The following is a 26509-nucleotide window of genomic DNA, read 5'->3' as shown; positions in this document are numbered from 1 at the left end:
GGGGATGATAATCCCATTGCTTTAGATTGTAATGATTTAGATTTTGATGATTTCCATATCTCTGAAGTTATAAAGTTCTTGCAAAAACTTGCTAAGAGTCCCAATGCTAGCGCTATAAATTTGGCTTTCACAAAACATATTACAAATGCTCTCATAAAAGCTAGAGAAGAGAAACTAAAACTTGAAACTTCTATTCCTAGAAAGCTAGAGGATGGTTGGGAGCCCATCATTAAAATGAGAGTCAAAGATTTTGATTGTAATGCTTTATGTGATCTTGGTGCAAGTATTTCTGTTATGCCTAAGAAAATTTATAATATGCTTGACTTGCCACCATTGAAGAATTGTTATTTGGATGTTAATCTCGCTGATAATGCTAAAAAGAAACCTTTGGGGAAAGTTGATAATGTTCATATTATGGTTAACAATAACCTTGTCCCCGTTGATTTTGTTGTCTTGGATATTGAATGCAATGCATCTTGCCCCATTATATTGGGAAGACCTTTTCTTCGAACCGTTGGTGCTACTATTGATATGAAGGAAGGTAATATTAAATACCAATTTCCTCTCAAGGAAGGTATGGAACACTTCCCTAGAAAGAGAATGAAGGTACCTTATGATTCTATTATTAGAACAAATTATGATGTTGATGCTTCATCTCTCGATGTTACTTGATACACACTTTCTGCGCCTAGCTGAAAGGCGTTAAAGAAAAGCGCTTATGGGAGACAACCCATGTTTTTACCTACAGTACTTTGTTTTATATTTGTGTCTTGGAAGTTGTTTACTACTGTAGCAACCTCTCCTTATCTTAGTTTTATGTTTTGTTGTGCCAAGTAAAATCTTTGATAGAAAAGTAAGTACTAGATTTGGATTACTGCGCAGTTAACAGATTTCTTTGCTGTCACGAATCTGGGTCTAATTCTCTGTAGGTAACTCAGAAAATTATGCCAATTTACGTGAGTGATCCTCAGATATGTACGCAACTTTCATTCAATTTGAGCATTTTCGTTTGAGCAAGTCTGGTGGCCTAATAAAATCCATCTTTACGGACTGTTCTGTTTTGACAGATTCTGTCTTTTATTTCGCATTGCCTCTTTTGCTATGTTGGATGAATTTCTTTGATCCATTAATGTCCAGTAGCTTTATGCAATGTCCAGAAGTGTTAAGAATGATTGTGTCACCTCTGAACATGTGAATTTTTATTATGCACTAACCCTCTAATGAGTTGTTTCGAGTTTGGTGTGGAGGAAGTTTTCAAGGATCAAGAGAGGAGTATGATGCAATATGATCAAGGAGAGTGAAAGCTCTAAGCTTGGGGATGCCCCGGTGGTTCACCCCTGCATATATTAAGAAGACTCAAGCGTCTAAGCTTGGGGATGCCCAAGGCATCCCCTTCTTCATCGACAACATTATCAGGTTCCTCCCCTGAAACTATATTTTTATTCGGCCATGATACGTCTCCAACGTATCGATAATTTCTTGTGTTCCATGCCACATTATTGGTGTTATCTACATGTTTTATGCACACTTTATGTCATATTCGTGCATTTTCTGGAACTAACCTATTAACAAGATGCCGAAGTGCTAGTTCCTGTTTTCTCGCTGTTTTTGGTTTCGTAAATCCTAGTAACGAAATATTCTCGGAATCGGACGAAATCAACGCCCAGGTTCCTATTTTACCCGGAAGCATCCAGAACACACGAGAACCGCCAGAGAAGAGGCACAGGGCCACCAAACCCTAGCCCGGCGCGGCCAAGGGGGGGGGGGGGCGCGCCCCCCTAGGGTGTGGACCCCCCTTCGACCTCCCCGTGCCGCCTCTCCGCCTATAAAAAGCCCCCGGATCAGAAAACCCGATACCAATTGACGAAAACCACGTAAACCTTCATCGAGCCGCCGCCATCGCGAAGCCAAGATCCGGGGGACAGGATCTCGTTCCGGCACCCTGCCGGAGCGGGGAAGTGCCCCGGAAGGCTTCTCCATCGACACCGCTGCCATCTCCACCGCCATCTCCATCACCGCTGCTGCTCCCATGAGGAGGGAGTAGTTCTCCATCGAGGCTCGGGGCTGTACCGGTAGCTATGTGGTTCATCTCTCTCCTATGTGTTTCAATACAATAATCTCATGAGCTGCCTTACATGATTGAGATTCATATGATGATGCTTGTAATCTAGATGTCATTATGCTAGTCAATTGAGTTTTACCTATGTGATCTCCGGAGACTCCTAGTCCCACGTGTGTAAAGGTGACGAGTGTGTGCACCGTGTGGGTCTCTTAGGCCATATTTCACAGAATACTTACTCATTGAATGGCATAGTGAGGTGCTTATTTATATCTCTTTATGATTGCAGCATGTTTGTATCACTACTATCTATGTGCTACTCTAGTGATTTGTTATTAAAGTAGTTTATTCCTCCTGCATGTGTGCAAAGGTGACAGTGCGTGCACCGTGTTAGTACTTGGTTTATGCTATGATCATGGTCTCTTGTAGATTATGGAGTTAACTATTGCTATGATAATATTGATGTGATCTACTCCTCCTACATATGCATGAAGGTGACAGTGTGCATGCTATGCTAGTACTTGGTTTAGTCTATTGATCTATCTTACACTATAAGGTTACTTAAACATGAGCATTATTGTGGAGCTTGTTAACTCCGGCATTGAGGGTTCGTGTAATCCTACGCAATGTGTTCATCATCCAACAAAAGTGTAGAGTATGCATTTATCTATTCTGTTATGTGATCAATGTTGAGAGTGTCCACTAGTGAAAGTGTAATCCCTAGGCCTTGTTCCTAAATATCGCTATCGCCGCTTGTTTACTCGTTTCTATCGCGTTACTACTTCGCTACATTACTACCGCTTGTTTACTCGTCCCGGGCAAAGCACTTTTCCGGTGCCGTTGCTACTACTTATTCATACCACCTGTATTTCACTATCTCTTCGCCGAACTAGTGCACCTATTAGGTGTGTTGGGGACACAAGAGACTTCTTGCTTTGTGGTTGCGGTGGTTGCATGAGAGGGATATCTTTGACCTCTTCCTCCCCGAGTTCGATAAACCTTGGGTATCCACTTAAGGGAAACTTGCTGCTGTTCTACAAACCTCTGCTCTTGGAGGCCCAACACTGTCTACAAGAATAGAAGCTCCAGTAGACATCAAGCACTTTTCTGGCGCCGTTGCCGGGGAGGAAAGGTAAAAGGCTCTCATACTACGGTCTCAGGTAAAGTATTTTTCTGGCGCCGTTGTGTGTGTGCTCGAAGCTATTTCCTTTAGATCCTGCAATTGCATCTTTTTGTTTCTTGTTTACACTAGTTTGGCATAATGTACAAGAGTGAGCTTCTTATTCTATTTCCTGATTTAAAACATGGATTGTTTGATGCGAAAATTAAAAAACCTATGAAATCTTATTTGCATGATGGTAGTAATATTAGTATGAACGCTTTGAACACCATTGTTGATAATGATATAGAAAGTTCTAAGCTTGGGGAAGCTGGTTTTGATGAGCATGATATTTTTAGTCCCCCAAGCATTGAGGAGAAAATTTTCTTTGATGATACTTTGCCTCCTATTTATGATGATTATAATGATAGTGGTCTTTTGGTACAACCTACTATGGAGAGTAAATTTTGTTGTGATTATACTATGCCTCCTACACTTGATGAGAATAATAATGATAGCTACTTTGTTGAATTTGCTCCCACTACAATTAATAAAATTGATTATGCTTATGTGGGAGTAGTAATAATTTTATGCATGAGACTCATGATAAGAATGCTTTATGTGATAGTTATATTGTTGAGTTTGCTCATGATGCTACCGAAAGTTATTATGAGAGAGGAAAATATGGTTGTAGAAATTTTCATGTTACTAAAACACCTCTCTATGTCTGAAAATTTTGAAGTTACACTTGTGTTTTATCTTCCTATGCTTGTCACTTTGCTCTTCATGAACTTGTTTATTTGCAAGATTCCTATGCATAGGAAGCATGTTAGACTTAAATGTGTTTTGAATTTGCTTCTTGATGCTCTCTTTTGCTTCAACTACTATTTCTTGCGAGTGCATCATTAAAACTACTGAGCCCATCTTAATGGCTATAAAGAAAGAACTTCTTGGGAGATAACCCATGTGTTTATTTTGCTACAGTATTTTGTTTTATATTTGTGTCTTGGAAGTTGTTTACTACTGTAGCAACCTCTCCTTATCTTAGTTTTGTTGCATTGTTGTGCCAAGTAAAGTCTTTGATAGTAAGGTTGATACTAGATTTGGATTACTGCGCAGAAACAGATTTCTTTGCTGTCACGAATTTGGGCCTAATTCTCTGTAGGTAACTCAGAAAATTATGCCAATTTACGTGAGTGATCCTCAGATATGTACGCAACTTTCATTCAATTTGAGCATTTTCATCTGAGCAAGTCCAGTGCCTCTAAAAAAATTCGTCTTTACGGACTGTTCTGTTTTGACAGATTCTGCCTTTTATTTCGCATTGCCTCTTTTGCTATGTTGGATGGATTTCTTTGTTCCATTAACTTTCAGTAGCTTTGGGCAATGTCCAGAAGTGTTAAGAATGATTGTGTCACCTCTGAACATGTGAATTTTTGATTATGCACTAACCCTCTAATGAGTTTGTTTTGAGTTTGGTGTGGAGGAAGTTTTCAAGGGTCAAGAGAGGAGGATGATATACTACGATCAAGAAGAGTGAAAAGTCTAAGCTTGGGGATGCCCCCGTGGTTCATCCCTGCATATTTCAAGAAGACTCAAGCGTCTAAGCTTGGGGATGCCCAAGGCATCCCCTTCTTCATCAACAACATTATCAGGTTCCTCTCTTGAAACTATATTTTTATTCAGTCACATCTTATGTACTTTATTTGGAGCGTCTGTGTTTGTTTTTATTTTTGTTTGTGTTATTTATCAATCTGGAATACATATGCTTGTGTGGGAGAGAGACACGCTCCGCTGGTTCATATGAACACATGTGTTCTTAGCTTTTAATGTTCATGGCAGGTTGAACGTGTTCGGTAAAGTCAGTAAAATGCTGCATGTGGTAGTGGTATAATGAAACACTTGCATAATCTTGTAGATCATTGAGCTTTGATAACTTGATTCTTTGCAAATGTTTTGAGGTATTTAGATGGTAAAGCTTGCTGGATGAATAAGTTAAAATTAGTAGTGGATTGTTGTCTTTAAGCTTGTGCCGTACTACAAACTCTATTTAAATAGTTGAAGGTGTAGTTGGACTTGATAGCTTTCCATGTCTGAGAGTTCATCGTAATAACTAAGTTGTGCTTGAAGGTCGAGGGAGCTAGCGGGGTACTTGTGCCACCGTGAACGGCCCTCCTTGGAGTAAATTTTAATCATGCTCTTAATGTTGAACCTGCTAGTTGTTTGCAATAAGCTTGTGAGTTCTTTTTGACTAATGTTAAGCTACGGTTTTTGGCACTTCCACCATCCAAATTTGCTAGCCTCTTCGGTACTGTGCATTGCCTTTTGCTCACATTGAGAATTGTGCATACTTCGCCAGTACATCCAAACCCGTGGGAGGACTTTCTCTTGTTCTCCTACACATAAGCCCATACATCTCCTCAAAACAGCCACCATACCTACCTACCACAAGCATTTCCATAGCTGTTCCGAGATATATTGCCATGCAACTTCCATTTTACATTACATGCCATGTTGTCATTTATCATTTATATATTGCTTTGCATGATTCTATACAGCTAATGTGTGGTTTACCCATGTTACGCTAGATCATTGCACATCCTGCTACACTGGCAGAGGCATACAGTTTTATACATCATGTTTCATTCATTATGAGTTATTTGTACCAAAAAGTGTGTTGTCATATTAGGATGTTGCCCCTAAAAGTGAAAAGAGCCATGGAGGCCATCAAAAAGAGAAAAAGAAAAGAAAGAAAAAAATAGAAAGGAAAAAAGAAAAAGAAAAAAAAGAGAATAAAGAAAAAGGGGGCAGCATTACTATCTTTTATCCACACTTGTGCTCATGTTTTAGCACCTGCAGTATTCATAGTCATCATTTGTGCTCATGTTTAGCACCTATACTCCATATGAGAGAGTTTTCATGTTTTACTAGTATAACTATGTGGGGAATTTACACTATAGAACTTGGGTTGTATATTCCAATGATGAGCCTCCTCAAAAGTGCTCTAGGTCTTCGTGAGCAACCAAGTTGGATGCACCCCCACTAGTTCCATTGGAGAGCTTTCATACACATATAGCTCTATGTGCATCCGTTGCATGGCAATCACTACTCCTTGCATAGCTTCGATCATAAGACTTCCTCTTGTCTAATGATCACTTATAGCTTTGTAAGACTTTCTTCCATTTGGCCTTCCAAACCCCCATTAACGTTCTTTATGCCATAACATCCTGGTGCTAATACCAAATGCTTGCGCTCACCGGTTGAGTAGACTTCGAAACAGTTGATTCATGACGTTCATGTTTATGTTTACTTGACTGAATCCTTCTTATGTTGTGAAAATTTACTTGATGCTTGGAATGAAGGATAGAACTTCTACGCTGAATACTTAACACATCTTTAGTGAACTTTGTACGGTTTCATGTCTTTAAAGCAATAGTTCATGAAAACTTCTAGCTTGTTTAACTCTTGCATTATCATCTCTTATATCAATATAGACATTTTCTTTGAGTGATTTGATCTCAGCTCATATGCTTTACATCATTATTGGATCAAGATTATGTTGGTAGCATGTCACTACAGAAATTATCTTTGTTATTGTTTACCTACTCGGGACGAGTAGGAACTAAGCTTGGGGATGCTGATACGTCTCCAACGTATCGATAATTTCTTATGTTCCATGCTTGTTTTATGACAATACCTACATGTTTTATACATACTTTATGTCATATTTATGCATTTTACGGAACTAACCTATTGACAAGATGCCGAAGTGTCAGTTCCTGTTTTCTGCTGTTTTTGGTTTCAGAAATCCTAGTAAGGAAATATTCTCGAAATTGGACGAAATCAACGCCCAGCATCTTATAATTCCACGAAGCTTCTAGAACACCCGAGAGGGGCCAGAGGAGAGCCACAGGGCCACCACACGTGTGGGCGGCGCGGCCCAAGGGGGGGCGTGCCCCCCTATTGTGTGGCGCCCCCGTAACCCTTCCGACTCCGATTCTCCGCCTATTTAACCGTCCTGACCTAAAAACTTCGGAAGAATAAGCCACGGTACGAGAAACCTTCTAGAGCCGCCGCCATCGTGAAGCCAAGATCCGGGGGACGGGAGTCTCTGTTCCCGGCACGCCGCCGGGACGGGGAAGTGCCCCGGAAGGCATCTCCATCGACACCACCGCCATCTTCATCACCGCTGCTTGTCTCCCATGAGGAGGGAGTAGTTCTCCATCGAGGCTAAGGGCTGTACCGGTAGCTATGTGGTTCATCTCTCTCCCATGTACTTCAATACAATGATCTCATGAGCTGCCTTACATGATTGAGATTCATATGAGCTTTGTATCACTATTAATCTATGTGCTACTCTAGTGATGTTATTAAAGTACTCTATTCCTCCTCCATGATGTAATGGTGACAAGTGTGTGCATCATGTAGTACTTGGCGTAGTTTATGATTGTGATCTCTTGTAGATTATGAAGTTAACTATTACTATGATAGTATTGATGTGATCTATTCCTCCTTTCATAGTACGATCGGTGACGGTGTGCATGCTATGTTAGTACTTGGTATAATTGCGTTGGTCTATCATGCACTCTAAGGTTATTTAAATATGAACATCGAATGTTGTGGAGCTTGTTAACTCCGGCATTGAGGTGCTCTTGTAGCCCTACACAATTAATGGTGTTCATCATCCAACAAGAGAGTGTAGAGTGGTTTTATTATGTGATCAATGTTGAGAGTGTCCACTAGTGAAAGTATGATCCCTAGGCCTTGTTTCCAAATACTGCAATCATCGCTTATTTACTATTCTACTGCATCTTTATTTCCTGCAATATTACCATCATCAACTGCACGCCAGCAAGCTATTTTCTGGCGCCGTTACTACTGCTCATATACATTCATACCACTTGTATTTCACTATCTCTTCGCCGAACTAGTGCACCTATACATCTGACAAGTGTATTGGGTGTGTTGGGGACACAAGAGACTTCTTGTATCGTGATTGCAGGGTTGCTTGAGAGGGATATCTTTGACCTCTTCCTCTCTGAGTTCGATAAACCTTGGGTGATCCACTTAAGGGAAAACTTGCTGCTGTTCTACAAACCTCTGCTATTGGAGGCCCAACACTGTCTACAGGAAAAGAAGCGTGAGTAGACATCAGTATCTCTAACAAAATGTATCTACATACATCTTTATCTAGACAAAAGTGAGACACATATTTTTAGACGGAGAAAGTATTATTTTTTTACTAATGCATGTTGCACCAAACACAGTTTAACTAGTCCATTATGATCCACCCAATCAAAACACGGCATGCATCTTTTTTCGACAAAGAGTATATATTAATATCAGAGATACCAATTACACCCAGCCTCTGGAACAATGCACTTGCCTTAGCGACATTACAGATGCACACATCCAAAAAAGAAAGAACAATTACCAAAAAAGAAAAGCCCCGCTACAGTGATCTAATCCTTTAAACAACAGCACTAACACTACCATGACAGCACCAGAAGTTCAGCTTCTCCAAAAGCGACGCCTCCAAGAAGGTAACAGTGCACCAGCACGGTCGTCGCCCGATCATAGATCTTAGGTTTTCACCGTGAAGAAAATCCTCACTCTCAAAACAATGCCTTCAACAAGGACATTGACGAGGCACAACCAATTAAAGCCGAGACCTTGGATTTTCACCCCGAAAGGTAAGATTTTGAACTTCTCCTGTGCGGTTGCCCCCACTCGCATGCCACTCGCTCCAAAGACACCGATCATGAAGCCAATTCCTCCTCGCCACCCGGACTCGAGTCACCATTGCAAGATCACGGATCTCGACTTCCATGTCATTCTCCGCCAGCACCACGGACGAACAACGTGCTCCATGATAATAACCGCCGGCGAGAACTTCGAAACGCTCCCTCTGTAACCAAACAGCTAGAGTAAAAACATGGGTGCGCTCGACCAAATTCCACCCGATCCGGCAACCTCCAGGCTTGAATCGCCCAATGGAGCGCCGGCGGAGCCTTCCGGAACACGACACATCCGCCAGATCGATGAGGACAGGCACCAGCAGATCTCCATCTTGGCGCGAGAAGAAATCCAAGGACCACCGTCATTATTCGCAAGATCAGACGGTCCCCACACCGCTGGTCAACTCCGAAGCGGCAAAGGCCGAAGAGGAAGAAAAGGGGATCCGGTCAGCGGGCCGAACTAACCCCACGATCACCGGATCGAGCCGCAGCCATCCACCAGATCTTGCGGGTCAGGGTGCCACCACGGACGCCTCACCCTTCCTCCTCGACGCCTCCCGCCGGAGACCTCAAGCGCCGGCCATGGGCCAGCCGCGCAACCCTGCGCCCCCGAACCGATCTCCCACCTCCTCCCATGATAGACCTCCAGGGCGCGCCTCCCCTGCCCACCATCGGGTGGGTGCCGCCACCGCTGCCAGAGAGGGCAGCAGCGGCGGCTAGGAAGGCGGCGGAGGGCGGCCTTGAGGCGGCGGCGGCGGCGGGGTCCCCCGGAGTCGCTCGAGAGAGGAGCGACTCGGGAGGAAACGGTTCGTTGCTGGTTATCACAACGCCTAAATCCTACATTTACACGGCATGCATCTAGCCAAAGGAATTATACTTGTGCCAATTGGGACTGCCTTGCAGAATTAGAGCAAGATATGTAACAACCAAATTGTTGCATATCACACCTCGCGAGCAAAATATCACCGTCAGGTGGCCGGTGATACACTGATACATGACTGTCGTGAAATGTATGCTATCCCTGCTCCATCATAACTGGAACAAACAAATACTATGAGTATTTCAGCTTTTCTATCTGGTGTGAGATGAATTGCGATGGCCCTTTTTGCAGGCCATGGGCACCCATTCATTCAAGCAAACGGAGGTGTGGCAACTTCAGCAACCCCCACATCCATTGGCACAGCGCGCATTCATTCATGGTGGTAAATGCCAGAGGCAGAGCAACCAGCCCAGCCGGCCGGCCGCTTGACTAGTCGCATGCTTCTGGTTGGAGGCGAGGCGCGAGCGACGGCGACGCTGCTGGTAGATTTCACTTCACGGGAAGGATGGGTGAATGAGCCGGTCACTGGTTGGGCTACACACTACACAGGCAGCGACTGTGCCATGATAACCCTGTCCCTGGATGCCCTACATGTCCTCCCCCAGCAGATAAGGGTGGAGGCATTAGGCCAAGCACAGCAATCCTCGGGCCCACCACGCATGATGCCCAACTTTTTGAACATAGCAACAAAGAAAAAACATGTATACTTGTACTACTAGCAAATGCATCCATCCATCCAAATAGATAGCTAGATACACTCGCAGAGATTGCTCAAACGTTGATGATGACGTTGAGCTCATCGGGCTAGATTTTGCGAGCACTGTGTGTGTGGAATTGGCCGAGGAACATGGCGCGATTTGGGCTCCTAGCCATTAATGGTGAGGATGACTGGGATTTCAGCAAGAGAATGAAAAGGTAGCTGTCTTTCTTCTCCAATACACTTTTTTCTTTATAAGTAAAGGGTATAACAGTGTGTTTACATTGCAGAGTAGTAGCATGCGGAAAAATTGAGAACTGGTAAATTCAAGATATGTGGAGGATATGTTCTACTATACTTCTTTATCCAAAAAATGTTCCACTATATTTATACAATTCTTTTCTTTAGGCATCGTCATCGACCCGATCTAAACAGGCCGAGGATATCCATTTTGGTTCACGCGGATAGGGGGATGGCATGTTTCACTACATTTATGCAATTCTTTTTTAGGGCATCTTCAGCTGCTCGATGTAAACGGGTCGAGGCTATCCATTTTGGTCCACACAGACATGAAGACACAAAAACACTAGTCCAACGGCCCAACGCAAATGGACCGAGGTGCACGAGCTGGTCTGCTCCTGGGCTGGAAATGCATTTGCATGGACACCACCCACGTCCACGCACGTCCCCTCTTCTACTCCGCACACCAGCCACTCCCTCTCCTGCCACTCGTATCCGATTTTTCGTCGGCGCGAAGCTGCCCCTTTGGTGGTGGAATTGAAGTCGTTGCCCCCATCGACTAAATTGTCGCCCCCATCCTACGGCCCCTGGCTGCAAGGACAAGGTTGGGGCCAAGCAGAAGAAAGAGTTGACGCCAAAGGAGCGAGTAATTGAGACTAGGAAACGCAGCGCCCGCGTCGACGCCAGAAAGGCAAGAGCGACCGAAGCAGCGGCTGCAACGGCAACCAAGGAAAAATGCGGTGCTCGTCCTCGCCCTGCAGGACAAGGCCAACTCAAACTTCCTCGTCTCCCAAGTTGTCGTTCAGGCCCTCCTCATGATCAAGGGCCAGGCTGTAGGCACCTCTTTAACAAGCTCGGTCACGTCTGTGGCTGCAAGACCGCCGCTACGGTCACGGTCGTTTGAGAGACCATAGGGGACATCGCACTTCCCGGCTCCGTCCTCCCGGCTCGGTAGGTCGTGATTATCATCGCCGAATGTCCCATCCTTGCACGGTGGCCATCTTGTCACCGGCCTCGACCTCAACCGCACTTATGTGCCCGGTGATTTAGGCAAGGGGACTACTAGAGGGCACCGGACGATCCTTCCAGCGAACATGCTCGTACGCTGCAAGATGTTCGAGGGGATGCCAGGCCCCACGCCAGCCAACTCGGTATTATGGTTGGAACCTCTATTTCCTTCGTCAATTTGCATTTGAGAACGGCTTGTAATGTCCAATTATGTGTAGGATCCGGCGCCTTCGATTTTGTTCCAGGAAAAATTGAGAACCGGTAAATTCAAGATATGGGGAGGACATGTTCTACTATATTTATTTATCAAAAAAATGTTCCACTATATTTATACAATTCTTTTCTTTAGGAATCTTCATCGACCCTATCTAAACAGGCCGAGGATATCCATTTTGGTTCGCGCGGATAGGGGGATGGCATGTTTCACTACATTTATGCAATTCTTTCTTTTTAGGGCATCTTCAGCTGCTCGATGTAAACGGATCGATGCTATCCATTTTGATCCACACAAACATAAAGACACAAAAACACTAGTCCAACGGCCCAACGCAAATGGACCGACGTGCGCGAGTTGGTCTGCTCCTAGGCTGGAAATGCATTTGCATGGACACCACCCACGTCCACGCACATCCCCTCTTCTACTCCGCACACCAGCCACTCCCTCCCCTGCCACTCGTATCCGATTTTTCATCAGCGCAAAGCTTCCCTTTGGTGGATGAAGCTGTTGCCCTCATCGACTAAATTGTCGCCCCCATCGAACCACCCCTGGCTGCAAGGGCAAGGTCGGGGCCAAGCAGAAGAAAGAGTTGACGCCAAAGGAGCGATTAATTGAGACTAGGAAACGCAGCGCCCGCGTCGACGCCAGACAGGCAAGAGCGACCGAAGCAGCGGCCGCAATGGCAACCAAGGAAATATGCGGTGCTCGTCCTCACCATGCAGGACAAGGCCAACTCGAACATCCTCGTCTCCCAAGTTGTCGTTCAGGCCCTCCTCGTGATCAAGGGCCAGGCTGTAGGCACCTCTTTAACAAGCTCGGTCACGTCCGTGGCTGCAAGACCGCCGCTACGATCACAGTCGTTTGAGAGACCATAGGGGACATCGCACGTCCCGACTCCGTCCTCCCAGCTCGGTAGGTCGTGATTATCATCGCCGGATGTCCCGTCCTTGCACGGTGGCCTTCTTGTCACCGCCCTCGACCTCAACCGTACTTATGCGCCCGGTGATTTAGGCAAGGGGACTAGCTAGAGGGCACCGGACGATCCTTCCAGCGAACATGCCCGTACGCTGCAAGATGTTTGAGGGAATGCCAGGCCCCACGCCAGCCAACTCGGTATTATGGTTGGAACCTCTATTTTCTTCGTCAATTTGCATTTGAGAACGACTTGTCATGTTAAATTATGTGTAGGAGTCGGCGCCTTCGATTTTGTTCCAGGAAAAATTGAGAACTGGTAAATTCAAGATATGGGGAGGACATGTTCTACTATATTTATTTATCGAAAAATGTTCCACTATATTTATACAATTCTTTTCTTTAGGCATCTTCATCGACCCGATCTAAACAGGCCGAGGATATCCATTTTGGTTCGCGCGGATAGGGGGGTGGCATGTTTCACTACATTTATGAAATTCTTTCTTTTTAGGGCATCTTCAGCTGCTCTATGTAAACGGATAGAGGCTATCCATTTTGATCCACATAGACATAAAGACACAAAAACACTAGTCCAACGGCCCAACGCAAATGGACCGAGGTGCGCGAGTTGGTCTACTCATGGGTTGGAAATGCATTTGCATGGACACCACCCACGTCCACGCACGTCCCCTCTTCTACTCCGCACACCAGCCACTCCCTCTCCTGCCACTCGTATCCGATTTTTCATCGGCGCGAAGCTGCCCCTTTGGTGGAGGAAGTCGTTGTCCTCATCGACTAAATTGTCGCCCCCATCGAACCACCCCTGGCTGCAAGGGCAAGGTCGGGGCCAAGCAGACGAAAGAGTTGACGCCAAAGGAGTGAGTAATTGAGACTAGGAAACGCAGCGCCCGCGTCGACGCCAGACGAGCAAGAGCGACCGAAGCGGCGGCCGCAATGGCAACCAAGGAAATATGCGGTGCTCGTCCTCACCCCGCGGGACAAGGCCAACTCGAACATCCTCGTCTCCCAAGTTGTCATTATTCGAGGCCCTCCTCATGATCAAGGGCTAGGTCTGTAGGCACCTCTTTAACAAGCTCGGTCACGTCCGTGGCTGCAAGACCGCCACTACGGTCACGGTCGTTTGAGAGACCATAGGGGACATCGCACGTCCCGGCTCCGTCCTCCCGGCTCGGTAGGTCGTGATTATCATCGCCGGATGTCCCGTCCTTGCACGGTGGCCTTCTTGTCACCAGCCTCGGCCTCAACCACACTTATGTGCCCGGTGATTTAGGCAAGGGTACTAGCTAGAGGGCACCGGACGATCCTTCCAACGAACATGCCCATACGGCTGCAAGATGTTCGAGGGAATGCCGAGCCCCACGCCGGCCAACTCGGTATTATGGTTAGAACCTCTATTTCCTTCGTCAATTTGCATTTGAGAACGGCTTGTCATGTCCAATTATGTGTAGGACTACTGTGCCGAGGATGTCGAGGCCTACATGCACGACTTGATCAATGATGTCATCCAAATGGACGATGGTCTAGGGACCAAGCAAGAGACCCAACAAGAGGGTTTCAATATGATGTGGATCCATTGTTTGTGCAAGATGACCATCCTACGGATGATGCCAACGCTATTGATGATGAATTTGGCGTTGAGGACGATGCGGCTATGGATGGTGTCGACGGCGAAGAAAGCCAAATGACTGAATGATACACAGTCAAGGAGGACCAGTGCATTTGTCAGGATTGGGTGGCAATTAGCGAAGGTCTAATTTGCGGTGTCGAGCAAAAAGGATCTTCATATTGGGCGATAGGTTACCAACGATTTTCATGAGTGTAGGATGTTCGCTTCCTTATGAATTCATAGTAATCGAGGCCAAGTGTCGATTCAAAAGAGATGGGGGTTCATCATACTTGAGTGCAACAAATTTTGTGGTGCAGTCGATGTGGTCGACGCCCTGCGAGTAGCCTCGGCATCGCGAAGATGGTAAGACTTGGGGATATAGCTAGGCAAGGGCAGCCGGACTCAGACGACCCGACCCAGCCTGTTCCGAAAATGTTGAGCCCGACGATCAGGTCGGGCCAGGCTTCAGGCCTACAAAAAACATGTTTTAGGCTGTAGTCGGGCCAGGCCACTCAGACAGGGCCGGGCTTTTTAAGGCATCGGGTCGGGGTCGGGGGCCTGACCCGAGTTTTCCCAGGTATACTTGGGATGACTTGGGATGACTGGGATTCAGCAAAAGAAATGAAAAGCTAGGTGTCTCTGTGTCCACTACACTTTTCTTTATTATCGTAAAGGGGGGAAATAGTCTGTGTTTACATTGCAGAGTACTAGTAGCATGTGAAAACTGAGAACTGGTAAATTTAAGTTTCTCCACCTACATGTATGCAAGATTTCCTTTATCAGACTGTGGGCATGTTGGGGCTTGTTTCTGCACACAAGGAGCTGGTGCTCTCTGCATGCATGATAGGACTGGGGAAAGCCACATGGCTGTATTGATGCCACTATTCCGAGGGGTGGGATGGGATCATGATAGCGCCGGGCGAGCTCGATTTAAGCCGGAGCTCCGAAACAACAATGCGGGCCCGCGCGCGGCCTTGTGGCGTCGCCAGAGGCTCCATTCCGAGGCACAGTTTGTCAATGTCACCATGGCCTTTGTAGCTTTTCCAGACGTTGTGTTGTGTGTGTTCTATCGTTGTTGCTGCTACAATGCTGCATGGAGTGATGGACTCTGGGACATGGAGCCTTTTGGGGCTCCTGAAGGGTAAAAAAACCTCTTGGCCTACAGAAAATAGCCTGTGTGGATGGACGGAGAGCTACTTACTACTGACCTGTGATCCATCTCGGCAGGCTCATGAATTTTTACCATATGTGACAACTGCCACGCTCTGAATTCTCTCTCATAGGCCAGGGAATAAACAAGCTGAGATGCAGCCCTAGGTTTGAACAGCCCTCTTGAGATCTGAGGGAATCACCATGCCACTCACCTCCTGGACATGGAGGACTAGTTTAACAAGCCCCAAGCATTGGACACAGCACCACTGCATCTATAATAGAGAAGATGGGGAGGAGTATAGTAAGGTGAGGAGCCATGTTACCTAGGCGATTAGGATAAGCAGAGAGAGGACAAAAACTGGTTAAGGGAACCTTTGACCAACTAAAGGGCAACCTAAGCTAAGCTCTCACTTATTGATCATCTCAAGACAAAGCAAGCTCAGCCCAAGGGAAGATTAAAGAAAGGCGCTTGTGCTGCGTGAGTGCGCCATTCTTGTATGTGTGTGAGTGTGTGTGGGTGTGCGCCTGGCCCTACGCACGCAGGCAGGCAAGGCCATGCGCGACCTCACATGGAAACAGGAGCTGTGTCAGCCCTCTTGACTGTCCATTGGCTCTGCCCTGGTCTTTTGCTGTTCACCATCTTGGCCCTCCATCGTCCTGCCTTGTACCGCCTCCCAGTCCCATGGCCATGGCGCTTGCTTCTCAGATTTGAGATGGCTCATCAGGGTTTGTACCGTGCATCTGCAATAGTGTCATGTTTTGACGCAACATTGTACAACAACTTCCCTTCAACCAATTGTTAAACAACAAGCACAGTAAATTTGACGAGGAGCGAGCAACAAAACAGGAACAGTGAATTTGACAAGGAGCCGAGCAACTCGAGTGAAAATTCCACCATTTATATATGTACATACACCGCTCGATCTTACTTGAAGGGCCAACCAGAAAAATAAACAAGGAGCCGAAGAAAGCTGGGAAAGAAAGTGAGCTACTCCTATAGGTACATGACAACTTCCAGCTTACCAAACCTACAAGGGGGAAAAAATCTTGTTCGTGTACCATCAGAAGCAAATGCTAAAGCTTGCCTGGAAGCTCCAGAATGGCATCCATCTGAACGACTGATGTTTTTCTACGGGCATTTCGCCACCAAACTGGACGTGTTGCTGCCGATCACCGCCGTCCGCCAGCCAGCCAGCCGTATGTTGCCAGTGGTCATCATCTTTTCTAATCTTTCTCCTCCTTGGCTTCTTTGAGGGTCATCTCCATGACCCCGAAACCTGGATCATCACTCAACCCCGTGGCAACCGACGAGGTTTTCGAGTCCACCGTTGACCCAGCCTGGATCTCCTTGAACATCGTCATCACCTTGAGCATCGTCGGCCGCCTCGACGGCCTGTCGTCCAAGCACGCACACGCGATTTTCAAATGCTCCAGCAGCTCGAGCTCCAGGGAAGGATCATCCTTCAGCAGCTCTGGATCGAACACGTCGGTGATCTTCAGCTTCGTGTGCATCTTCACCCATCCTACGAGGTTGTTGTCCTCACCAAAATCTGCTGAATCCGTCGGCGGTTTCCCGGTGAGCAGCTCCAGCAAGACGACGCCGTAGCTGTACACGTCGCCCTTGGTGGTGCATCGGAAGCTCTGGTAGTACTCTGGAGGCACATACCCAGGGGTGCCGGCGAGAGTGGATACACTCAGGTGTGTGTCCACCACATTCATCATCCTCGCCATACCGAAATCAGACACCCTTGCCTCTAGACCCTCATCAACAAGCACATTGCTCGACTTCATGTCTCGGTGGATGATGTGTGGAATGCAGTTGTGGTGGAGGAACGCCAATCCCCTTGCTGCCCCAATGGCGATCGTTCGCCTTGCTGCCCAGTTGAGTGATATCCCAGTCTTCTTGCGGTCATGCAGCACATCCTCCAAGCTGCCATACTTCATGAAGTCATACATCAGCAGCCTCTCCTCGCCGATCTTGCAGTAGCCAAGGAGCGGGACGAGGTTGCGGTGCTTGATCTTGCCAATGGTCTCCATCTCGGCCGTGAACTCCCGGTCACCCTGCCCACTCACATGTATTAGCTTCTTGACTGCAACAACCCTCCCATCCTTGAGCTGCGCCTTGTAGACATCTCCAAACCCGCCGGCCCCAATCAGGCTGTCGGTGTGGAAGCCATTGGTGGCCTCAACAAGATCGCCCAAGGTGAGCTTCTGCAGCGGCTTCTCGAATGCGGATAGGTTGATGCTGAGAGCATTTGTACCAGAGAGCCTCCAATTGGAATTCATAGTGCCAGAATGCGACCGGCTGTCGATGTAGATATCACGGGAGGTGCTCGCCTCGTCATTCTTCTGCCTTCTCTTCTTGCTCTCGATAGCTATGATGACCAGCCCAAATATGCAGAAGAGCGAGAACAAGAGCCCCATGGCGATGCTGCCTGCAAGGGACGCCTTGCGCTTGTTCTGGCCGCCACCAGAAGAGCTCTGACCAGCACGCGAATCGCACTCCGGCAGCGGGAAGCCGCACAGACCAGTGTTATTCTCATACTGGGTCTTTGGAAATGTGGCGAGGGAACCGAGCTCCGGAATCGTCCCATTCAGCTTGTTATTTGACAGATTGATCTCGGACAGAGACAGCGACGAGAAGGAGCTGGGTATGGGTCCTTCCAACTGGTTATGCGAGAGGTCAAGCACGGCGAGCTTCTTCGCGCCGGCTAGCTCCGTCGGGATAGGGCCGGACAGGAGGTTGTGGCCGAGATTCATGATCATGAGGTAGTACATGTTGCCGAGCTCCTTGGGTATCGCCGAGTCGAGCTGGTTGAACGACAAATCCAGGAAAATCATGGAGCCATTCTTGTTGAAGGTGTACTCGGTGCTCCCCATGTACATCCTGGTGAAGTTGCAGAGCGTCTTGCTGGGCATGCGGCCGAGGTCCTCGGAGCGGATGCTGGAGAACTCGAGCAGGCTCCCCTTGCCGCGGCACTGGCTGCTGAGCTCGTCGTTGCGGAGGTAGACGTAGGGGCGGCCGATGATGAGGCCGACCGTCATCTTCCCCGACTGATCCGCGAGCTGCGGCGGGATGGAGCCGTTGAGTTGGTTGCTGTTGAGGTCGAGCCAGACGAGGCTCTTGCAGTCGCCGAGCTCGGCGGGGATGTGGCCGGTGAAGGAGTTGTTGCTGAGCTTGAGAATGGCGAGGTTGCTGAGCTTGCCGAGCCAGCGCGGGATGGGGCCGGAGAGGCGGTTGCTGGCGAGGGAAATCCAGTTGAGCTGCGCGCACCTGGCGAGCTCCGGCGGGATGGCGCCGGAGAGGCCGTTGTAGTCGAGGATGAGATGCTCGAGACCGCGGATGGCCGAGAGCGAGGCCGGGATGGGCCCCTCCAGCTGGTTCTGCCACATGATGAGGTCCTTGAGGCGCGCGAGGTTGCCGAGCGAGTCCGGGATGGAGCCGGTGAGGAGGTTGAGGCTGAGGTCGAGCGAGACGAGGTCCGTGCAGTTGGACACGGCCTCCGGGATGGCGCCCGCCAGGTAGTTGTTCTGCAGGTAGAGCACCCGGAGCCGGGCGTCGGGCTCCTGGCAGAGCGTGGCCGGGATGGCGCCCGAGAAGGCGTTGGAGCTGAGGTCCAGCACCTCGAGCTCCGGCAGCGACGCGAGGGCGTCGGGTATGGCGCCGGTTAGGTGGTTGAAGGAGAGGGAGAGCGACTGGAGACGATGGAGGTTGGTGAAGGCGTCGGCGGGGACCTCGCCGGAGAAGTTGTTGTTGGAGAGGTTGAGCGCCGTGAGGGAGGTCAGGGCGGCGATGTTGGGCGGGAACGCGCCCGCGAGGTGGTTGCTGGAGAGGTTGAGGGACTTGAGGGCGCGGCAGCTGGTGAGTGCGTCTGAGGCGACGTCGCCGGCGATGAGGTTGCCGGACAGGTCCAGGTACTGCAGCCCCGAGCAGTTGGCGGCGAAGTCCGGGAGCCCGCCGGAGATTTTGTTCCAGGCGAGGTCGAGGTGCCGGACGGACCCCGCGCCCGCGGATGCCATCCAGCGCAGGTCCGCCTCCCCGGCGATCTTGTTGCTGGAGAGGTCGAGCGCGTCCAGCGCGGCGAAACCGCCGCCGCCGGCGGGTTTGGTTGTGCCGACGGAGTCGCCGGAGAGGTTGAGCGTCCTGAGGCTGCTGCAGGCGGCGGCGAGCGCGGCGACGTCGGCGACGGAGCCGCGCAGCGCGGCATTCCCGGAGAGGTCGAGGTCGTGGAGCTTGGCGCCGCAGCTGGCGGCCGCGGAGAGGGCGCCGGTGACGTTGGCGGCGCGGAGGGTGAGGCGCTCGAGGGCGGTGAGCTGGAGGAGGGTGGTGGCGACGGCGCGGAAGTCGGCATTGAGGGGGACGGCGGCGAGGGAGAGGGAGGTGAGGCGGCCGGCCCGGCAGGCGGCGCCGGGGAAGCTGCAGGCGCCGTCGCGGGCCGTCCAGCGTTGGAGGTCGGCGTGGGTTGGGTTGGGCAGCGCGGCCTTGAAGTCGTCTAGCAGCTGCGCGTCGTCGGCGGCGGCCGTGAGCACGGCCGCGAGGAGGAGCAGCAGTGGCGCCGCGAGGAGCGGGCGCAGGGAGTCCATGTAGGGGTAGTGGCTAGGTTGAGACCATAAGAGAAGCGGTCTGCGGAAGTGGGAGCAGGGAGAGTGGGAAGTGAGGAGGAGGGAGATGGTGGTGGTGGTGGGGGGAGAGAGAAAGAGAAGGAGAAAGAGGGAAGGGAGAAGAAGCTAGGGGAGGGGAGCAAATTAAGAGCTGTAGGTAAGGGAGGGGAGTGGTGGTGGGGTCAGATGGCATGTGCCCTCTTCCCAGAACGAATCGATCCTAGTCTCCGAGCTGCTGCGATTAGGATTAGTGAGTGCAAACCATGGTGCTTATCCGTGAGTTACGGCGGCGTCGCAAAGCCCGATCCCATCGGAGATCGAGATCGGACGGACAGCCGCCGCGCTGCTCGAGGCGTGCTCACGTGCCTGCCGCGGCAGCGAAATGACGGATTCGGGGTCGAGCGCGGGGATCATGGCGTGGGCAGTGTCGGGATTTCCTTCCCGTCGGGTGTAGGATGTGGGATGAGGAGGAAGATGGAGGCGGGTCGCGGTCGGAGCCGAGCGTGCGGAATGGAATCGGGCTTGCGTTGCTTCGCCAAGGGTTTTTGTCTTTAATTCCGGGGTGGGCTGGAGCTGGAGCTGGAGGTGGTACGTACGTAGATCCGATCCCCCGCCGAGTCCCGGCCGGAGCGTGCGGTGGAGGCTGCGGCGTGCCACCTTTTCCAGCCTCCCTACCTCGCCTGTGTCCTCTCCAGCCTAGGCAGCCTAAAGTGCCAGCCGCCGTCAGAATGAAGTCATCACACGCACGCACGCACGCACGGCACACAAACTCACTGCCCCCCGCCCCGCGGATCCCCTCTCCTTTCTCTGTGGTACGGTTGCTTCGGTGCCGTGCTTGGTTAATTAGCCTACTCTACTCCCAAGCTCGCACGATTACTGAGCTTGTTTTAACTGTGAACAAGTAATTGTAAAGCTAACAACAGCTGGAGTTGGCAGCTAATAACCATGCAACCTTAATGTAAATAATGCATCATAAATGCAAAAGATTTAGGAGATGGAGGAGTAAAATGTATGAGACCAACTATTCATTCTTGGCCTAACAACCACACAAACCACATGGCACGTGTGGTTAGCAACATAAAACCACAATGTCAAGACTTAACACCGCAAAAAACAACCGAGGGCACAACATTTCACCCACCGTTCAAAAATATGCTAACGGCATTTTCTACAAAAAATAATATGCTTAACTAGTCACTCTTATAAAAAATAAACATCGACGCTTCAGAAAAAAAAAACATGATTTACTTTTTCCAGCACTACTCTAATGACTCCCCATTGTGCTCACTTGGTTAGGGTTCACAGGTGTAAGGAGCGGTAGGTGCCAATAGCTACCTTTACACCGGTCTCCTTTTGCGGCGTTTGTCGACACCGCTCGGTGGCCGACGAAATAAATGTGAGTGTATCTCGGTACACGTCGGTTTGTGGTAAATGCCGCTACTTTCCTAGGATTCGGCATTAACCGCCGATTTGTTTTCTCGCAACTAATGCTCGATGTGTACTATTTGATTTCTCTATGATATACTGGAAACTAATTCTCCAATTCATTGGGAATCAAATATTGCTTCTTGTTTCGGATTTAATTTAATAACAAACCATTTTCTAATGCATTGTAGCAAAAAAATTGTTCTATGGCGAATGAAATTTATGTAGCTTAAGAGGAATATGCGTCTTAAGCAAAAAAAAAAATGGCATCAGAAAAAGGGTTGATACCTTCGATCCGAATTACGTATTATAGTGCATGAAGCTTTTTACCTAATGACCTAGGTTTATTGAATCCACGGGAAGATTGCTTTTTGTGTAAGTTCACTCCAACAAGACTTCTAGTCGCCTAGTTTTTCCTTTAAAGTTTCACCTACATTTGTGCATTAGAAAATGGGATTCAAAGATAAATAAAGCTCGCATGTGAAAATATACTAAACTAAAGATACTCATATAATGTGGGCGATGTGTCCTAAGAACAGCATAATGCCGCAAACCACGGTCTTTATCGATCAATTATCCCCCTCGAACTACTACGCACACTGTGGTTTCGGGTAAGAAAGAAAACTCATTGTGTAGCATAACACTTTATGTGGCCTTCGGCGATGTTAACAATTACCGTATAGAAATGATCAGATTTGAAGTTGTACCCTTTAAGAGTTCCTACCACGTGATCTTCACCAAGCTATTCTATCACAAGTTCCATGCAAGAGCATGCCACATTAACAACAAGCTCAAGATGCAAGGACCGAACGGTACCATTACCCAGAGCCGTTTGTCCAGGGCATCTGATGATAAGTTATCCTTGAGTGGCGTGCACGTTGTCCTCGCGGCCATAGTAGAAATACATGTGGGAGTCGCCCGGAGGTTGGGGCTAGACAAACCCAGATCTCCATCTGGCATAAGCCCCCTAGATCTCTAGGGTCTACAAGGTGAGAATCGGTAACACAACAGTGACTCTACGACTCAAAGATTAATACAAGCTCATAATTGAGCAAAAGAACCAAAGTATTACAAGCAGAGGTCACTGACCTTACATTTCATCAATCAAAGGAAGCGAAGTTATGCTATTCTAAATAGCAAGATAGCAAAAGGCCTAAGAGGCCAGGAGCATAACGACGACGTCCCAACCCATAGATTTCAAGCTGCCACCCGGGAATCTCAAGCTACTCGTCGATGTCGACCTAGAAACCATCATATGTTGGAGAGACTTCGTTTGAAACAAAGAATGAAAGGCTGAGTACATGGACTCAGCAAGACTTAGTACAACCTATTAGCAAAGCTGGTATGCGAGGCTTTATTTAGAGCTTATTTTGCGGAAAGTCAGTTTTCCTTTATAAACAAGAGGGAGCAGAAGCTCGTCTACTCAGATCATTTTAAAAGGGGATAAGAGAGCGATATCTCTAGCTCTACTGATCATCATATTTAATCCACCGAATCTTCATCATATGCTGAACCTATCAACTAGGATCACCCCCTCGATACCTTGAAAAAGGATCCTTATCACACATTGATTCCAAGTTTTACGATTTAGGTTAAAGTTGTCTATGATCAACACGTCCTTTCCCAAATCGTATGTAACCGTGTACACGGCTTTTCGAAAAGATTAACCCTGCAGGGGTGTACAATTTTACCCACACGCGTCGACCGACTCTTAACGCCACATGATTAGCACACTTCCTTGGTGTGCCGATAGAGGGTGGTCGACCAAAACCTTTCCCTTACTTTGCCTATTCCATGAGTCAAACTAACTAGGGAACTCCGTCATCGTAGGTAGCCATTCTCCGAGGTGGTCCCGGTTATTGTGCGCAGGGGATCCAGTTCAATGCCTCCAACATCCTTCACCCTAGCCACGCCATGTATGATGCACCTTTGAAAACCTTTTCCACGCCTACGCCATGTAGAATGTCAAATGAAACTCGCATTCTAATTGACTCATGGGTAAGCTAGGCAAGTTCGGGCCAAGGGGTTCCCATGGGCCCCGTGTGGTTGTACGCTCAGTCTTGGTTCCGAAGGCGAGAACCTAAGGTCCTAGTATCGGCTAGAATGAGTCAACTCACCACATCCCCATGTGGCGGCCCATCCAAGCCTTTAAGCATGTTTAATTATCATCACTGATCTTACCATGTCATCCTACCATACTAGTTCAATCGTAGTTCTGATTCATCAACCGGATGGATCAGAATTCATCAACTAAGAATGGCTAAGCATATTCGATACAACGACTCTAGCGATGCACACGAGCTCAAACCTAGTCTTGCTTGTAGCAGTGGATCAGAGTATTTTAGGCTACAAGGATGGTAAATGCAACACATAGGATAACTATATCTAGCGATAAAACATATTGGAATCATATGCAATATGTAGGAACTAGAAGTAAAAGCATTTCAAAACCATATATGAACCAGGTTAGGGCTTGCCTTTGTCCTTGATAAACCGATATGGATCTTCGGAGATCCCATGCTTGACTTGTTCGTCGATGGACAAGTATTGAGTTGCGTCGTTGTCGATCTTCATCGTCTCGGGCACTTGCTCTTTCGATCGCGAAGAAGCAAACACCGGAAAGGTACAACAACAATCAACACATGGCATTGATGCAATGCACATACAAGGATTATGACATGACATGTTAAAGGTATTGAAGTTAACCCTAAGACATCATCAATTTAATTGAGGTTCGACGGAACTAGGGTTAGCAGTTCTAGAGCTTCAGAGGGGTTGATTAAGTTCTTCTAAAAAAATAGGGTTAAAAGTTGTTTATCAACGCATAATTGTGTAACCAAAATGTAGATCTCATTTTTCTGAAAATTTTGATATATTATACATATTTTTCTGATTTAAGATGAATTACTTATGAATTTTACAAATTTTATTAATTTTAAATCATTTATGAAAATAATAAAAACCTGATAGACATGGACCCACATGTCATGGATTTAATTGTTTTCTAAATACTTCTGAAATTATTAAAAGTCTGACAAAGGGACCCACCTGTCATAGTTATAACATTTAAATAAAAAAAGGGGCGGCCCCACCGGAGTCCACCACGGTGGCCGGCGCGTCGGTGAGCGAGCGCATGCGGAGCTACGGGGCCCCCTAGATGCGCCAAGGGACGCTTTAGTGCGCGGCTCCGCGCTAAGCCGCCTCGTGGTGGCGCTGCTCTCGTACGACCGCCTGAGGAGCGAGGTTAGAGGTGCGTGAGGAGCGGCTGCTCACCCTGGAGCGGATGGAGGCGTTGATGAGGCTCGGGGTGGCCCGTGGCACCAGCGTTGAGATGAATTCTGGTGGCCGGACGCGGAGAATAAAGGCGTGGAGGGGTCGATTCCGGGCGCCCGCGGCCGATTCCTTTGATGAGGGTGTCGCACGGGACGAGGCGGAGCTCGTGGGCCTCTTGGGGAGGCGCGGGGATGGCCGGAGCTGCGGTGATAGGAGGCGGCCTTCGGCTAGGGTTTCGGCAAGCTCACAAAAGAAGCAACGAGAGGAAGAGAAGGGGTTTGTGCGAAGCTAGGGTTTCTCTAGGCGGCGTAGGGGTATTTGTAGAGGTCCTGGGGCGGCGGCGTGGATTGCAACGCAGGCGAGTGGCTGTCGTGGCGACGGTGAGCTACTTCCTCATCGTGAGGTTGAAGATGACTTTGGCACTTTGCACATAACCTCCAGGGGGTGGGGGTAGGCTGAACTGGTCCACTGCTGGGCTGCTGCCTGGGCTGCGCATGAGAGGGAAGAGAGGGGAAGAGAAGGGGCTTCCAGCCCAAGAACATGGTAGGGTTTTTCTTCTTCTCTCCTTTTCCCAAAATCTGTTTTCAAACTCTTTTGCTAATTTGAAACTCATTTGAAGATTCAAACTTCCTCATGTTTTGCAAATATCCATGGACTACTTAACTTAGAGAAGTGCCATGTAGGTTTAGTTTGAAATATTGAAACATTTTGAGCATGTTGAATTTGAGAGAGAAATTTGCATAACATTAGGGTTTTCCAAAATTTAATCCTTTATGCAATTTTCTTAGGAAAATATCATGATGCTCATGATTCATAAACAAACCCTAATATAGGTTTAGAGAAACATGGATGTTACAGATCTATCGCCCTTAAAAGAATCTCATCATGAGATTCCAAGGTAGGAATAGAGAAAGTAACAAGAACTACACCGGTCTTCAATGATCTTGTCGATACCACGCCGATCTTCTTTGTTGAAGAAGTTGATCCACGACATCATGAATGAAGTTGACCCACAACACCATGAAGAGCTCTTCATTTTGCTTTCTTCACCCTAAAGAGAAGAGGGAATGACACTCGACGGCGGATCTTCACAAAGATCGAGTATCTCATGGTCAACTCATGGAATAAGTGTTTAAAAACAACTCTTGAGCTAACAAACATGAAACACGTCAAGGTAACATAGGAGACTGAAGATGTTTCAAATTTTGGTAGACAATTGCTCCATGCTTTATAATAATATGAAGGGACAAAGTAGCGAAGAGTTAAACTGCCTTTGGTACCATATCGAGGCACTCTTAGATGGTGACTCGTAGAAGCACTAATGATTATCCAATGAGAGCAACTTTAGAATTCAAAATCATAGTCACTCTTTGGCGGGATACATGAAACGATTGTTGTCTACACAAAAGGTTGGGGCCTAGATGACTGATGAATTCACACAACATGTGAATTTATTAGAACTTCTGGTAGAAACAAAAGGGAAGGGGAGGGCACTGGCTAGGGAAGTGCAAAGGATCAGCGGGGAGTGAAATTTATTCAAACGGAGTTGTTGTCACAAGAGAAATGGTTTCGAGGGATTGACCAAGAGACATTTAGCAATTGTGCTTCTAATGTTCTCCTTGATATTATAGACACCAATA

General features: G+C 48.0%; 1 protein-coding gene across 1 annotated transcript; it reads right to left on the bottom strand.

The window, feature by feature from the left end:
- Positions 1-16453: 16453 nt before the first annotated feature.
- LOC124661103 (brassinosteroid LRR receptor kinase BRI1) lies at positions 16454-20265 on the bottom strand. The gene has a single exon (XM_047198960.1). The coding sequence runs from the start codon at positions 20151-20153 to the stop codon at positions 16794-16796; it is 3360 nt and encodes a 1119-aa protein (XP_047054916.1). The 5' UTR covers positions 20154-20265; the 3' UTR covers positions 16454-16793.
- Positions 20266-26509: the final 6244 nt, after the last annotated feature.

The sequence above is a fragment of the Lolium rigidum genome, chromosome 6 (genome assembly GCF_022539505.1).
Source record: "Lolium rigidum isolate FL_2022 chromosome 6, APGP_CSIRO_Lrig_0.1, whole genome shotgun sequence".
Lineage (NCBI taxonomy): Eukaryota > Viridiplantae > Streptophyta > Magnoliopsida > Poales > Poaceae > Lolium > Lolium rigidum.
The sequence above is the reverse complement of the archived record's forward strand: the minus strand, read 5'-3'. Positions and strand labels throughout refer to the sequence as shown.

What these genes read in the sequence shown, in the direction of transcription:
- LOC124661103 (XM_047198960.1), bottom strand. Translation starts at nt 20,153, where the DNA reads ATGGACTCCCTGCGCCCGCTCCTCGCGGCGCCACTGCTGCTCCTCCTC.